General features: G+C 43.3%; 4 protein-coding genes across 7 annotated transcripts in view; 2 read left to right on the top strand and 2 right to left on the bottom strand.

Annotated features, from left to right (window-relative positions):
- The window catches only part of LOC126558132 (E3 ubiquitin-protein ligase RING1), a 470233-nt gene that overhangs the window by 5819 nt on the left and 447533 nt on the right, over positions 1-16881 (bottom strand). The gene's annotated exons all lie outside the window — the stretch shown is intronic.
- LOC126556626 (serine-rich adhesin for platelets) overlaps positions 1-16881 on the bottom strand; it is a 111501-nt gene that overhangs the window by 36852 nt on the left and 57768 nt on the right. For both annotated transcript variants that reach the window (XM_050212001.1, XM_050212003.1), the window contains exons 2-3: positions 7946-8393; positions 956-1341 (exon numbers count right to left, since the gene is read on the bottom strand). In XM_050212001.1, the coding sequence (XP_050067958.1) occupies positions 956-1341; positions 7946-8393 (834 nt within the window). The remainder of the gene's footprint in view (positions 1-955; positions 1342-7945; positions 8394-16881) is intronic.
- The window catches only part of LOC126559737 (zinc finger FYVE domain-containing protein 1-like), a 281299-nt gene that overhangs the window by 245625 nt on the left and 18793 nt on the right, over positions 1-16881 (top strand). The gene's annotated exons all lie outside the window — the stretch shown is intronic.
- LOC126557706 (nucleolar protein 56) overlaps positions 5848-16881 on the top strand; it is a 357328-nt gene continuing 346294 nt past the window's right edge. Inside the window, exon 1 of one of the 2 annotated variants that reach the window (XM_050213574.1) lies at positions 5848-5857. The gene's annotated coding sequence lies outside the window, so the exon portion shown is untranslated. Of the gene's footprint in view, positions 5858-5978; positions 5992-16881 lie in introns of those variants that run through there. The other variant, XM_050213573.1, reaches the window with a different exon arrangement.

Below are 16881 nucleotides of genomic sequence, written 5' to 3'. Positions count from 1 at the left end.
AGCACACGTTCTGCTAAAGATCGTGCACGATTCTTCAGAATGAGTAATTTCCGTGCACGATTCACGCTCATCAGCTCAAAACCCGCTACCAAGAAGCACATTTATGCTCGCCGAGTGCTGCATTTGAAAAGATTCCATCGCACAAACGCTTTTGCTTCGCCGGCATTTGCATTTGCCAGCAAATCGACGGTACCGAAGCCGTTTAGCCGTACCGAATCCGCTTTTGCACACACGGGTGGCACACGTAGAGAAAATTAAATAAATAGCGCCTCGTCGTCGTCGTCGTCGGAGTGTGTGAATCGTCGGGTGGAACAAGAAATTAGGCATCCGAAGATGAGGGGATGAGATTCTCTTGCTCGAGTGTGGACCAAGGTACACGTAGCGTAGACAACGTTTGCCTTGCAAGAGAAAGAGAGAGAGAGAGAGAGAGAGAGAGAGAGAGAGAGAGAGAGAGAGAGAGAGAGAGAGAGAGAGAGAGAGAGAGAGAGAGAGAGAGAGCTAGTGCAGTGGTATGTATGTTTGCTGCACATTTGCTCTCGGTATTTAGCTTTTGTTAGCAAAATTGTTCGACCGAACAGCATGGCATTTATTCATCCCATTAGAAGTTATTCGATTCGATTTGCCTATTGTTCACGTGCGACGGTGCCTCGTCCGAAATAGAGAGCAAAATGGAGCATGCAGATTGTAGTTTATTACGTGTTGTGCATGCGAGAGGTGATCTTTACACTTTAGCTAACCTTAAAACTGTTATCAGTGGGTTTTTTTAAAATAAAAATGTTAAAATTTCAATATTAACAGGTTACCCAACAGGTTACACAAGGTTACACCATTAACAAACAAATAAATATTGTTAAAGAACCAATTCCAGCAACCAATAATTCCGCAAATCATCCCTTATCGATCAATAATGAGATTGCAGCACAGTTAGCCAGCTCACCAGTTGCGCTCCACTTACCTGACACTGTTGTGGTCCATGCCGTGTCGGTGATACCGTCTTGGGTCGTGGTTTCTTCGCAAGCCCACCGGACAACCCGCTCAGCGAAACCGTCCCCGGCGACGAAGCTGCCGACGGTGAAGATGCCGCACTACTGCTGCTATTGCCGGAAGCCGTCTCCGCCCGGCTGACGGTCGTGAGGACGAGGCTGGTAGGGCTGGTGGCGGTTGCGATGCTCCCATTGCACGTTGCCACACTGGGCGAACTTTTCACGGTCACCATCGTGGTGCCGTGGTGCAAGATGGCCGTCGATGATGGAGACAGATTGTTGGTGCTCCCGCTGGACGAATGGCTGGTTGGGAGCAGGGTGGTGGTAGAGTTCGTCTTTTCCGCGACTGCTTTCGTGCCTGGGAAGGAAGTCGAGAACGGAAATCGGAAACGATAGAAAGAAATCCGATCAATATCAGGTTGACTTTTCGATTGCTGGGCACAAAACGGGAGATGAAAAAATGGAAGACGGCTGCTTTGCCAATGGAGTTACTATCGAAATGAGATTTCCTAATCCTTTCACTACTGCTTGCGACCCCTGCTTTTTTTGTCGCTTCTCTGTCTGGTACGGTGGACAGTCCCACTTTAAGCACTGTGCACAGAACTTTAGATCGCAACGGATTTAGATTGCGTCTGTCGGATTAGCTGTCGTTGGTTGTGTGTCGTCCCCAAAGCCAATTGCTCAAGCTGCTCGACTGCTTGTCGTGGAATGTGCACTCCACATCTTGTGCAAGGGTACGCCAATATAAAGAGCAAATTGAAAAGCAAAGCAAACAAAAAAAGGTAAAGGGAAACTTTGAACCGACAGAAAAAAAAAAACATGCTGCGACAGCTTTGATGTTCCACTGTACTTCAGATGCTCGTAGTTTGAAGGAATTTATCCGGATTAGGGATAATTGAACGGAATGCAATAAGGATGCACTCGGGTGCCTTGCAACCGAGTTGGCATGGTTGCAGCCTCGAATGTATGTGTGTGTGTGTGTGCGTGACCGATAATCCAAATTAATTTCGGTCAGTATCTATCGGGAAAGATCGGATGCTACGGGGAAAACGTTGCAAGGGTGGTGCACCAGTTGAAAGCTTTCGGGTAATTAATGAAGCACATGAAAGCGTTGCGAGCACCATTTTGCAACTTTCCCATTGAGTTGCCACCGACAAAGATTACAGCCGGATCAGCCCTTTTTCAGCTTCATTAGAGGAGATGCAGACGGGCCGGTCGGTTTCGTACTGTCCCTATTGAACTCGTTTCATTATTGAGCAGCAATTAAATTAGAATTGGACGATGAAACAAAAGATCAGTACGACGTTTGATTTACGTTTTAAGGCTCGGTCGAAGAAAATATAGGCAAAGTGATCATAAAAAAAATCGTTTTGTTGTGTGGAGTGCATACATTTAGGCGCGAAGGATTTTAATTTAACCAAATAAGTATAAACACTTTCTTTGGAATGTTTTCTTTTTGATACAAAATAAGTTGTGCTATGCTTTAAACAATGGATTGTACTTTCAAAACATAATTTTCTTTAAACCCACATCCGACCCATCACACCATTGCACTGCGGTCGTTATTGTATTTCTATTCTCTTTTTATTTTCGCATCCCAAAACATAATCCCAACCTAAAGGTCACACAGAGCAATGCACGACAATGCTTGTGTATGGGTGAATGTGTCTCAACTTCAAACAAAAGAACAGAAAAAAGGGCAAACTTTATCTACTACCTTCACCAAATCGCCGCCATCTTGCTGGTTGCAACAAACAAAATCCTGGTCACAAACAATGGCACCAACAGCCAGTCCGGGCAAGATGCCACACGAGAGTTCACCCAACGCAAAACTCAAAGCCCTTTTGCTTAGAAGCTTTTCCACTCGTTAGTTTAACTGAATTGGCTTCACTTTTTTCCGTTATTTATATTGGCACTGCTAGTGTGACCGGGGTTCTTCTTCAACATGCCCTCTTTTTAACCCGCACACAGTGCTTCCTTTCCGAATCTTCATTTTTTGTGTTTTAAAGCTAGTCATTCGAAGCAAAGCATCTGCAAGAGCTCGAATGTTCACAGCACACCGTGTTGACGTGTATTTATTTATCGTTAAAAATGGCACCATTCAAACCCCAAATGTGTGTGTGTCTACATGCGTTTGTTTTATGCTTCGACTGTGCGCTAGGTGTGTTGTTGCTATTTTTTCCTCAACATTCTATTCTTTCTATTTCCTTTCGCATTTAGCTTTGCGCTTCATAGAATGGCAGGTATCTGGTGGCGGGCACTACAAAAAGCACCGTTTTCCCATTGTGCTGATTGGCTGACCGGAGCTTCAGTCTGTCCATGTTGGGCAGAGCTGAGTTTTGTGTTTGTGCATAGTTTTCTTTCCTACGTCTCGACGCCAAACGGAGGTTAGTAACAAGATAAAAGCTACCGAACGAAAGCATCGATCGATTTTTTCGGTGTAGTAAAAGGTGTAAAAAAGGATACTCTGTTTTGTTGGTGAATCGTTGGTTACACTGGGTTACGTTTATTGTGCCACATGAAGTACGGACGCTAGCAGCTCGGGAGGACGTGATCCATGAGCAGTTTGTATCAAGTGATATTTTCGTAAAAATGGTAAGGCGAAGCCAAATAGCATCCAGCAACCAAATGCAATGGCCAATACAGAAAGTGAGCTGTTTGGCTTTTGTAAAATGTACTAAAATGGTGCTGTAATGCTCTTTTCGGTTGGAGAAATGAAAGGCAAAAAGAGAGCACAATATTCCACGAGCATGTTAACGAGTTAAAATAAAGCATGGGGTGGAACCGTGTAAGACATCACTTAAAAATGAATCTTCTCTTCGTCGAAATAAATTCGATCTTCGATACTAATTGTCGACAGCTCCAATGAAATAAGTTCATGCAAAATTAACACTTTACGACGGAACGTTCGCAATCGAAAGCTAACGCGAATCTTCTCATTGTTTGATGTAAGTTTTTACACGAAAATAATTAACAATTGAAGGAAAATGTATCGTTTTCGTTTGAATCCTAGCTAAAACAAAGTAAAAAATATTTTAAACTTGTTTGAGACCAAATAATGTATGCATTTGAGTGTTTTGGGTAACAAAAGTTTGATTTGCTGCTTCATTTGTAAGCGGATTCTCCTAAATGTATGCAATCTACGTAGCAGAACGCGTTTTTTGATCGCCCCGTTTGATATCGCGTTGCACTCTTCCGTTAAAATGTTTTTTGGACAACAGTTTTACCTTCAGAAAGGAAAATAATTACGGAAATCCTTTCATGCGATGTCAAACAAACTGAAATACTCTCACTGTTTTAGTTTCCACCCAATTATGCGAGCTTTCGCTAGGATCAGCTGTCAAACTTCTGGCGATGTTTTGTGGAGCAAAAATTCAATAATTAATTCCCCATCACCCACCCTCGTACCGCTGACCCCCTTCTTCCAAAGCAACACTTGCCTTAGGCGAGTGTTCACCAAGCAAAATTCCGTTTCACGCCAGGGTCACCAGGAAGCAAATGACCCAGAGCGTTGATTATGAAGCGCTCCCCACGCTGTCGCAACCGGACGCAACCGATGCAGCATGTAAGCAAACACAGAAGTGCAATGTGCGAATGTGCCGACCGTGCCCACTATTTATATTTATGAGCATAAATCCTGCAGCAAAAACGGGTCCCGCAGCGCTAATGAACCGGTCCCAAACGTCAATCACCGTGACATTTAACATTTCATGTTCATTAAAGCGGAAGAACGGGGGGCGGACTTTCAGCGAAGGAAGGTTCATCCCTGCAGTGGCACTTTTCGGTCTCCAGTTCCGTTTGTAGGATGATGGCTTACGGATGGAGGAAGCATCACAACCCTGCTTTTGTGTGTGTGTGTGTTTACCCACGATGCATGCAGGCATGCAAATGCACACTTGCACACGGCTCGGTACACGGAAAGGTTGGCGGAAGGCTGGAAAATCTGTGTCATTAATTTCATGTCCATTTTCCCACAGCACTGTGCTGGCGGTTGGTGACTGGCACCGAAGGGTTATTATCTTCCAACCGATCGAAACCATGCGAGATGACCACATTCCGAAAGGGGTCCATCCTTTTCCGGCAGGACGACCTTGGTCGGCCAAGAGAAATGGTGGGAAGCTGGATGCAATGATAATCATTAAATCCGAAAGCCTACAGATGGACGGGCGAGGCAGCCTGATGCTGATGCTCCAACACAACACAGCCGCACCACGTGTAGGGAGTTGTGGCAATACGCAAAGCTTGCTTTTATAATTTCACAAAACTAGATAGATAAATATAAAATGCAAATAGTGTACACACACACACACACGCATACACAACGAGCCTGTAAATATATGCATGAGGTTGCTTTAAAGCCTGGCTTGACCGGAAATCGGTGTATGAAGGATGATGATGATGGAAGACGGTGCACGGCGGTTGCGGGACACGGAACCGGAAACCATTTCACATTCGTACTTCAACGACCACTGCACAGTCCGGTGTTTATGTACATATAAAGCGAGCCCGCAAGGCGAACACATCAACCAAATACAAGCCATACGAAAATACAGTGAAAGACGTTAGTAAAGGTTCAGTCGCAAAATAATAAACACGCTTTGCTTGTTTGACCAGACCAAAACCATAACAATTGATCGGAGACGTGAGATAATAAACAAGATATTGGTGAAGCTCAGTTGAAAATATAATTCAACTCGAAAAACAATCTGTTTGTAATTGAAAAATAATTAACAATAATACAAGTTGGTGGTTGGACGCAACAACAAAACGCAATTGCTCCATAAATTTAATCTCAATTAAGTTTTTGTGTGCAAAATTTGCTCCAACACAAAAGGTTAGTGAGCGGCTGTGATTTATCTTGGTACGTGTAGCCACAATTCGGTACACAACTGTGATGGGGCCAGTTCCGCTGCGCCTGTTACAACCAACCACAGACACACACACACACACATATCTATTGTTGGTTAGCACAATTACAGTGTCCAGTACCCGAGGGCACGTGTAGCCAAAGTTTACTTTACCAGTTTCGTTCGATATGTGCGGTACACAAGGAGCGGGACAAAATGCGAGCCTGATGAGGGTTTCGTACCGTGTCCGGTACGATGCAAAAGCGCCTGAACGATAGGCAATCCGATGGTTTTTGTGGAGAACGTGTGGCGGTGTAGAAGAAAGAGAGAGAGAAAAAAAGGGCGCAGGCTTGAATTTGTCCGTGTTGTTAACGTTTCCATGGAGTGTTTCGGGGACACGGGACACTGGAAGGAAGAGGGGCGAGGGGGGGGGGGAGGGGTTCGGAATCCCCGTCCGATGGGAGTCCGATATCAAAGCTCATGTGCATGCACATAAATATGCTTTAAAACCATAAAACCTAGCTGAAAAGTTTATGCACTGGCCCAACATAGCGGGTGGGTACGGTCCGGCGTTTGCCCGTATGAGCCTGGCGGATTCATACACACACACACACACACGTGCCCACATCTACTCGGTACGGTTGATAAGGTCCGTTTTGCAAAACGTACGGGACAGCGTGAGTAGCGTGGCCAACCAACCGGCTCCACTGCCGGACTGTAACGAGTCCGAAGCGTTTTAGAGGATGGGATTCGGGGGGGCGGTGGGTTTGAATTTTTCCCTTCCGACCGAGAAGCAGAGATATGCAGAGTTATTTCAATAAATTTATGTTCTGGTGTACAGTTGGGACATGTGGGCTGTGACCGTGCGCCGTACGCTAGGAATAGCCAGAGCTGTGCATGGGTGTGCTGCAGCAGTGGGTTGATCAATTTTTTACCGATAATTTTTTTTAAACAAAAACAACACACACACAACGAGTGGGAAAAGGGAATGCATGGAAATCATGAAAAAAGGAGACTCTTTTTTTGCATGAAAAAAAAACGAACGAACCAAGTTCTGGAGTACTGGAAAGGATATTGAATAATCATGAAACATGAGTCCAGCACGAGTGCATGGGATAGTGTCGAGCGTGTGGATTGAGGAACAAGTGAGGTTGAAAAAATAAATATCAATAGAAACCACGGCAACGTGAACTGGACTCCAGTGGACTGGAGCCCGTTTTTCGTCCATAAGTGAAGCAATATACGAGTGGAAGGGAACACGATACATGGAGGTTGAATTTGTAATTTTATGAAATAATGAGGCTGTGGCATGTGGAATAAATATTTTTAACCATGGTCGAGCAGAGGCAAAAAGGGTTCACATTACAGTTTAAGACAGTTTGAAATTCTAAAAATTAATAGTTGAATGTTGGGAACGCAAATTTGCAAACAGCAGCTCGGGAAACTTTTCAGCACATTTTTTGCTCAATCTTCGCTTCTCCCTAGGGTTAGGGGTTTAATTTTTGTTCCATTCAGTTTAAAAAACAAAACAAAGTCCTGTACTTTTGGGCAAGTTTGGTACAACCTTCATCGGTTCTTATGAGCAAGTTTTTGTGTGCCTGTATAATTCGATTTGGCTCCAAGCGAAGGTTCGAATCGATACGTAACGATACTAGTTGCCGAGTAAACCATTTGTTTGTTGGAGCGAGGTCTTTTGTCCGGTAAACCTTGGTCGAGCGAGCTGAAAGGCTATTTTTCACACACCAACGAACGGAGCGAAACGTTCGGAAGACCAACAAGTTATTGCATGTTTCGTTGGGAGCGGTCGATTTTGAGGATTTTTGCTGAATGAAAGCATAAGCCGTAGTTAGTGCTGTGCTGTTGGGTACTTGTTGATCTTTCTACTGCTTTCGAAAACGAACGATGCAAATCAGTAATTTAGTGTGTTAATGTAAATTGTGTTTAGTAATTAAAACAAAGCTAGATTTTACTTCCATGTTACAACAACAGGTTAAGGATGGTTAGGGGAACAAGCATTGCTTGTTGAAAAGGCGATATGATGTGCTATTTTTGCCTCATTTATCGTTAGCCTCGTCAAGTTTATCAGCCCTTAATCTCGAACCCAAATTCACTTACCCGGTTCTGCTTTTATCGTCACTGTGGACGTGCCTGTTGTGTTGCCAGTACTACTCCCACTGCTGCCGCTACTACTGCTGTTGCCGCTACTGCTGTTCGCTTTGGCAAGTATAGCACCGGTAAGATGGTCGATCTGATCGACCGTCGTTGCTCGTAACGTTGCACCGGTTGAGCTGCCATTGCTGTCCTGTAGCAGATCGAAACTGCCGGCGTCCGAATCGGTCCCACCGGTCGAGGCTCCCTGGAATGTGCCCAGCATGTCGGCCAACATTTCCGGATCTGGGTAGCCGATCGTGAGCGCTCCGTCCAGCGAACCGGTCGCATCGGGCGCCTGTACCGCTTCCCGGAGCTGAAGTGTGACGGAACCTTCCGCACCCATCGAGGCACTACACATAAGGACGCGCGGTGGCGCCAGTCCGGCCAACGGCAATCGAATGCTATTCTGGACCTGCAACGGAGGGAGAACAAAAACAACCCAATCGTTATTGTGGAAGCATAAAATAAATTAAAAGAAAATGTTCGGCCTAATTAATGCTAAATTGAACGGAAAATCTGCCCTGGGAACAGTCTGCTAGCCAGGGGAACAGCTTTAACGATCGCCGGTTAGACCAATCTGGTTTGATTTTCCCCTAGAAAAAGACATCCCTCAAGCAGGAGGCAATTTTCCATCTGCTCTCCAAACGCCAACACCAACTTTACGACACTTCGAGCAGTTGCAAAGTCACAGCTTCTCTGCTCCACCAGAGTACACGCTTACAATCGCCCGTTCGCTTCCTCTGCGTGGATTGTCGTAAAAAGAAGTAAATAAAACATACCGTTTGGCATATTCCAATCGGTGCCAATTTGAATAACTGCCATCGTTTGGCGACGGTTTTTATGGGTCACGCGGTGCATGTAAGCGAGCGTTTTTTTGCCGACGCTTGTTGTTGTGGGTTGTCGTGCCACTGGTGGGAAATTGTCGCTGGTGGAGATGAAGCAAAACCATAAAGATGTGCTCGAGAAACCTTTAAGCAAGCGACCAACAATTTTAAACCCCTATAGCACCAGAAGCTTCAAACGCTGCGTTGATGAGGAAGAAAGGCAAGAAGCAGAAGAAAAAAAACCCCGAAAAGGCGTTGGAAGGTTTTTCCCATGGGAAATGATGTATCGCCTACCGTTGATGATGGGTTCCACGCGGTACGGGATTTGCGTTTTAATGGGTTTTCTTTTATACCAGGATTTTCCGAACTGTCACTCTAACCCGTGGCCTGTTTTTTGTTCTGTTGCTGTAGCTGGTAAAGCCCTTTTCCTGGTTTTTTGCTTGCTGTGTGTTATTTGTTATTACGTTCGGTCCTTGTTATCCTTTAAAGAACCGTTTCCAAGCGCAACCGGTCCGGTTGGGTTGGAGTTTCGGGTAGAGATTTTTTGTTGTTGTGTGTGTGTGTATGTCCCTTACCGGAAAAAGTTTATTTAAACGTTTTGTTAAATTTATTTCTACCAAACGAATCCATCACCTCGGCAACTGCTGTACTGCGCCGTCTGGACGGAGGAGATGGTTTAAATCATTTGAAAGGATCTTAGAGTGAAATAAAAATCCGCCTTTCATTGTGGTATCCACCGGGTTTTCTTGTTGTTGCTCTTGTTGTTGCCTTTATCCCTTTGGATGACGTTGCAAAGAGCTGCTGCAAAAGCGTTTGATATGCTTTTTATCTTCCACCCTCTGTGTGTGTGCGATTTCCTTTTTCCTACCACCACCATAACAACACAACTGCTCCACAGGAGCTTCATTTATAAATAAGCATTCCCGGTACGGAGGAATTCCGGTGGCAGGAATTTTTGTTCACTCGTTCACTCGAACCGCTTCGTTTGTTCTGCTGTTTGAGCATAATTTTTAAATTAAATTACAATCTCTCTTACACAGAGCGAGCAGTGCAGCAGTAGATATACATATTCCCTTTTGCCAAACGGAAACTTCTTCCACGCAAACATTCCTTGTGATACAGTAATTGAATAACATCGACATGGCATGTGTGGATGGTTATCTAACATACAAACAATTCCTATGTGAATATGTTTTTATTTTCACCGCAAGGGAATCTGAACCATGTTCGATGCTCGGCTGGTGCATTGTTGGTTGCTTAGCATTGAGTCCGTTGGTCGTTGGTTGCAATTTACACGTTGCAAAAGTTACGATAAGCTGCTTCAAAAAGCTCCCCCACTCGGGTGGGGTAGCATTTGTTTTGCATCATTTACAAGCATCACTAACAATAATGTGGTGTGTGTGTGCATGCTGTTTTTTTATAGAGACATGAGGAGAATTGCTTCAAAATCAGAGCAGATGTTTAGCATCGAGATCAGAAAGGATGAAATTAAAACGTATGTTAGTTCTCATTATTCAACGACACCATACATTTGTGTTTTAAGAGGCTAATCGTACCACGTTCTAGATATTAAAATAATTAGTATTATTGTATATATTTTAAAATCAGTTTTTATTTCCAATACAGTACATAACTAAAGTTTACGCATCTTGTTTTATTAAGAAAAAAAAAACTAGAAGAGACATCAGAATGTTGTATACTTAGCAAGAAATCAAAGAATAATAAAAGACAAATTTTGAACATTTATGTATTTGTACAAACATGTATTATACAAGCGCTCAGAATTATTTTCTAAAAAGAACGGCGATAGAAAGCTTTTACAGGATGATGATTGCGTTGCGAATGCTTTATTTCTTGGGAGCATCGTTTGAATTGTAGTGTTATGTCCCGAAAAGTGTAACGTCATGTCGTTTAGTCGCTCTCATACTCCAGCTAGAAATGTTTATTCTTTCGGTGGAATAGTATTATAATAAATCGAATACAGTATGTCAGAGATCTAAGTGTAACATTCGATAGCAGATAAACTTTCCTCGAGCATATCGAAACGATCGGGTTTATAAAACGTATGACACCTTGTATAATCGATTCCGTGTGCCTAAAAGTCCTGTATTGTTCACTGGTCAGAGCTACACTCGAATATTGTCTTATTGTATGGTGTCCGGTTTCCAACTCATCGATCGACCGCATTGAAAGAATACAGCGATCACTTACGCGATGTGCCGTAAGAATCATGACGGGTAATACTTCTGAGCCTCTGTCGGAATATGGGCAAAGATGCCAGCTGTTAGGACTTGATACCTTTGCAAAAAGTCGCAGAGTATTCCAAATCATGTTTGTTGCTTCCCTTATGTCGAACGCAGTTGATGTTCCCAGTCTCGTTTCATCCCTCCATTTGTACCTACCAACTCGTTCTCTTCGATCCTGTCCTCCTCTTTTTGTTCCCTTTCGGCGTACGGCTGGCGGACTTAATGATCCGCTTTTATGTGCGGTACGTTTATTTATTTATTTATTTATTTATTTATTTCAAACGAAATATCTGCCGCTAGGGCTACATATAAGTTACTTAATTGCTAAATAATTTAAAAATTAAACTAAACTAAATACGCATAGGCTAAAACGGACGACAATCGATAGGCTTCGGTCAAACTAGGCATTGCAGAAACAACAAACAGAAAGCAAAAAAAAAAACAGAAAGGAAAAAAAAAAAAAAAACTACTACACTTTTATTCAATACTTACGACCACTTGTTTGCCCATCTCCTTCCATTACCTTCCTTCCGACCCAGACTTCTCGATAATATTTGAATTAACTTAATATTTGTAACTAGTTGTAAACAATGTCCAATGTACGAGTTAGTATTAATTATTGTTGTTCAGGAAAAGCCAGTCTGGCTTTTCCTGAACATTGTGTGAATAAATTAAACTAAACTAAACTAAACAATTAACAATTGTACTTATTTACGCTATAAACTTAGACCTCATTTAGGCTAAATAGGTACTTAAGCCTTTCTTAAACTTCATTTCCTCCTTTCCAAATGTTGAATAATAACTACTTTGTAAGTCTAGATCTCTGTTTAGTCTACTATCTATCTAACAACTTGGTTTCAGCAAGTCTAGTAAGTCATTCGATGGCCGGCATGACCAGTAAGTAGGTTGTTAAGCCAGGAATAGACAGAGAGAAGTCTAGATATATTGGGAAAATTTGATTCTGTTACGAAGGAAGGTCCTTTCTTTCCTTTCACATTTCTTATTTAGGATTGTTTTTACTACTGTTTGATGTGTAACATGTAGTCTTTAAAATCCCAGATTAAAACGACAACGATTTCGATGACATTTAGATGTTGGTTCGAAATTCACTTACTAGTAAAACGAATTTTTATGACACAAAACCTCACATATTGCGTCATAAAAACTCAATCACTAGAAAAACAAATAAAGCCTTGTAGTAATATGCTATTTGACTCATCAATTTCTCGCTATAATAACACGTAGTATCAGGAGCAAAACGGTAACACATTGTAGGCAGATCGTTTCAACATCTGCACCTGCCAGACATTAGACACTAAAGTAGCTAAAGACAATTTTCGTCATTGCTATAAACCGAAGCGATAAAACTGATTCTCTTTGCATCGACGCAAAACTGTCAAGCACTTACTAAACATCTTTGCGACGATACCATGTGCAAGCGTCATAAATACTGAATATTTTTGCATGGCAAACAGATTTTTGCAAGCTGTCCAACGTTGTCCTTGGTTTTCGAGGGGGGAGAACAAGGAAAAGGAAAACGAACATGCATCTGTACTGCACCGATCGTACGTCGTTTTTCGGTCGTAAAACTGGGTTTCTCGTTGGTTTTAAGCATCACGAACAAAGTAAAAACAAGTCGCTTCCTTGACGCCGCGTCATTGCGTTGCGGCGAGATGCGTCCCAGCTCTTCAATTTTCCGTTCCATTGCTGCTGGGGCAAATGGTTCAAATTGTGCCGATCGTAATCAAATTTTAATATTTTCCTTCTCATCGGCACCATTCACCGAAGGCACAGGCAGGGTGGGTGTGCTTTTTACGATCACTAACGGATGGCCAGCATCAAAAGCTGCGTCATGTTGTGGCGGCTGCGTAAGACTGGCGCTGGTGAGAGGCGTAGAGCTCTTTCTTCCATCGAACTTCGGTGCTGCCTTTGCTTTCCACCAAGTAATTGGATTCCAGTCAAACCATATGTGTCGCGAAGACGCGCGGACGGACGCTTGCAAATGGCACCGTAAGATGGAGGGCGAAAAAAGTTAACACAATCTGTCGAAGGACGGAATGGGAGCTCTTGCGCTCCGGTTTGGATCCGGTGCGGATATGCAAATGCAAATATGTTTTTCCTTGTGCCTATCGTCATCACCACCATTATCAATTCCCGCTTCCCTCCCCATGATTGAAAGGTCAACAGAAGGTCAACGTGGCCCAAGGCCTGCTCGTTTCCTCCCGCGAAGGGGTCTTTAAGGTTTATTGTATTTATTTCCCGTTAGGCGAAACTTTTACTAGAACCGGATATACGACACCGTGGCAGCGTGCAGGAAATGCAATCATCAAATCGGATCTGCCCGGACGAGATGGGTAAAGTATCACTCGTAAAATGAAGCGTGTCCAATCGGGCACGAATGTTACTGTTCCGCCCGGAAGACACGAATATCAGGGCCATCTTCCGAGCGGAAAATCGATCGCCAACCGCGCTCGAATCGACGGACGGTACGGAGTGGGCCAAAATTTTTATGGCACAAGCACAACCAGGAGGGCAAATCCTTCGCTATTTGTGTTCAATAAAATCTATCCAAATTGTTCCCGAACCTTTCTGGCGCTTTGACCGGTGGTCTGGGTGTGTTTCGCCTTTCACCCGTCGTAAATGTGTTGATGGACGATAAAAATCGTGGGGAAGAAAATGTTTGGGGACGGTCCATGGAAAGCTGGTTGCCGCAAGGGTTGGGAGTAGGTTTTTTTTTCGCGGAATCGACCATTTGATTAGGGAAATGGTTATTGAACAATAAAAAAACATTCCGGAGAAGCACAGGAATACACGCGAGCAGTTTGAAAAGGTTTGCTGATGCGATTGGACGGAAAATGATCTTTCTGGCTGCTACCGAGTGTATTTGTTTGTGATCATATTTACGCTATTGAGCAGGAAGTAGACACATGCCAAGTTTATGTGTCTTTCGTCACTATTCAATATGTCGCTTAACTAAGCTAGTTGAGATTGTTGGTGGGGATGTTATTCTGTGTAACCACCGAACATGTAAAAATAAGCTTAAACAAATGATGATCACAAATTCCACTCAACTTGATTGGAAATCGAACTTTACCTTCAGATTTCGTGGATTATTATTTAAAATGCTAGATAATAAGTATAGTTCCTTTTTCTCTATAAGATGGCGTATTGTTATGTTGCTGTTTGCATACATTTAGGAGAAAGATATCATTTTAAATGCAGTTTAAAATCACATTAATCGTTCAAAGTAATTCTAGAACTTATAACCTTTAATTGTTCGACCATCAACTTTAAAGCATTGTTATGCCCAGCTATTACCAATAACTGTTAAAAGTGAAGCCGAAAGAGCGGTTCAACCTCAACCGGATGTGAAGTATCGGATGTCTTAAAGGCACGAATGAGGGTTTTCCACTGTGTCCCACTGCACAAACTGTCACTGACAGGCTGCCGGGTGGGTTCGAAGTTTAAATACAAATAAAAATAAACTTCCCGTCTCCCGATTGCTACCCATCCACTTAACCGGTTACGCTACAGTCCAGCATTTTCCGGTAAATAAATATTTCATGCCCTCATGCCGTGCCCTCGCGGCTCTGGCAGCAAGGCGTCGTGCTGTCTTCGTTTGTGCCGGTGCCACTCTGGTAGGAGGATGTTTGGTGTGCTCCTCCCACATCATTCACCCATTCACCAAAATGCCGGCCCATTTCATGGCGAATGGGAGAAAAATAACCAGTCACGGACGAATGATCCAGTTTCCACAACGTTGGTCCCGATGCGCAATTTGAACTCCAGCTCCCGCCAGACTCTCTGCCGGTTTGGGTGATATCGAACCCTTTTACCCCACCCGGTAGCACGAACGAACGCATGAGCGACTTGTCGATGGCGATTGTCCTGGTACGCGTCACCAACCCCACCGTACGAGGGACACACCGTATGTATGTCGGTGGGGATGCCAATGGGCGGGCGCTTTCGACCGGACGTGAGATGGACGCTGCATTTTTAATGGTCGCAAATATCTATCAATGTTTTATGATCATCGCCGTCATCATCGCCATCATCGCGTTGCGTTTCGAGGGCACGTGGGAGATGGCCGACGAAAGGGGACTGGGAACGCACTATATTGAGACTGCACTCGATACCGAACGATGTGTTTTATTCATTCTTTTTATTCCGATGTTCACGGTGTGTTCGATTTCGTCCACCAGGGCAGAGGAGCGGGGCCGAAACTGGATGCTGGGCGAAACTGTTGAAAACCGACCGTTGGAGCAATGATGTGATTATTAAAATTTAATTAGGGTAAATAAAAGAGGAGCATCCCGGAGGATTGGATGATGAAATTGTTTTATTTATTTATTCCTTCTTCCTACAAGCACGGCCACGGTACAGAGGGTTTGAGCCAGCATTTTGTCCGCTTTGTTTTGCGTTGTTTTTCAGCACCGTTTGTATCGAGTTTTCAAAATTGCTTCCCGGAGGCACGAGCGACATTGGTATGTGTATGTGTGTGTGTTTGTCTCGCTGTTGGCTCCCCCCCGGAAACCATTTCCATTTGGACGATTTTTGATGCGAATGACGTGTTTCTTTTTTGTTTTTGTTCGCCCTGCAGTTCGTGCTGTTCATTTTGCAACATTCCCTTCCCGATTTTCCACAGCCGGAACCGAGCATTGTGAGTGAGTGTATGGATAAATTCGATTCAATTTATTTCACAAAACGACAACGGCAGACATTGTACGAATAAGGGAATGATAATAGAAAGTGAGAAAGAGCGAAAAAAAAGCAGGCTAAAATAAGATGAAAATTGATCGACATTTGTGGCCGCTTTTCACTCAGCCGTGGCACGAGCGGGTGGTTTGTTTTTTTTCTCCCTCCGTTCGATCGACCGTCCGGACGCCCGGCGCAATATTATGTGCCAGTCTGGGCCGAGGCTTAATTTGAGTGTCATCGCACGGCGTGTTTGATTTATGAGTTTCGAACGAAAACCTTTGTCATGTTTCCTAGCCGACCTGGACTGCCGCTGGGCGCCGCTGGTTGGCGTAAGCGCGCATAATGACGTGGTGATGAGTGTGGGATGATTAAAATTGACGGAACAATATTGCCAAATTAAATTCAATTGGTGGATGTGTGCGTGTGTCTGTGTGTGCCAGGCGTGTGCGCTAATGTGATCGAGTACGTGTCGCGTGAATGATGGAAAAATGAAGTCTTTGATGAGACCGAAATTATGAAAGACAGTTCGCTTTGGTATAAACAAGGAGGATTTAGCGGTCTTGCACATAAATTCCAAACGAGTTATCAAATCCTCTTACAATGCATTATAAACGTGGTCCGTAATATCAAGTAGAAGAAAAGAAGAGATTGAATGTTTTGATTCCAGTCGCTTTTGGTTTAAATTGCTCTTGCAATGCACTTCCAATGCAATTCCAATGGCTGAAGCACAAGTAACTTTAACTGATTATGAGTAGAACATAAAGTAGCACAACAAAAAACAGACACTAAGATAATTAACCTGAACTTCTATTAAACGGGAAACCGATAACTGTAGTATCAGATGGATCAGTTGATCTATTGATGCCGCAGTTAAAAGATGGCCAGTTAATGTGGCATTTTTTTATTTTTATTTTCCACAAGAATTCAATTTTACATTTGAAAAGTGAAACTCAACTGTACAATTCCTTGATCACTTAATATAATTATTACTATTCTTTTTTACTTTTTCTGGTTCCTGAAACGAAGTTTTCATGGCTCCAGAAAGTAGTGAATAAAGTTATGAGAATTAATGAGCGTTGCTTGCAATGATGTTTGATGGTTTTCATAAGCAAACTATTTCATGGACATCTAC

The sequence above is a fragment of the Anopheles maculipalpis genome, chromosome 2RL (genome assembly GCF_943734695.1).
Source record: "Anopheles maculipalpis chromosome 2RL, idAnoMacuDA_375_x, whole genome shotgun sequence".
NCBI lineage: Eukaryota > Metazoa > Arthropoda > Insecta > Diptera > Culicidae > Anopheles > Anopheles maculipalpis.
The sequence above is the reverse complement of the archived record's forward strand: the minus strand, read 5'-3'. Positions and strand labels throughout refer to the sequence as shown.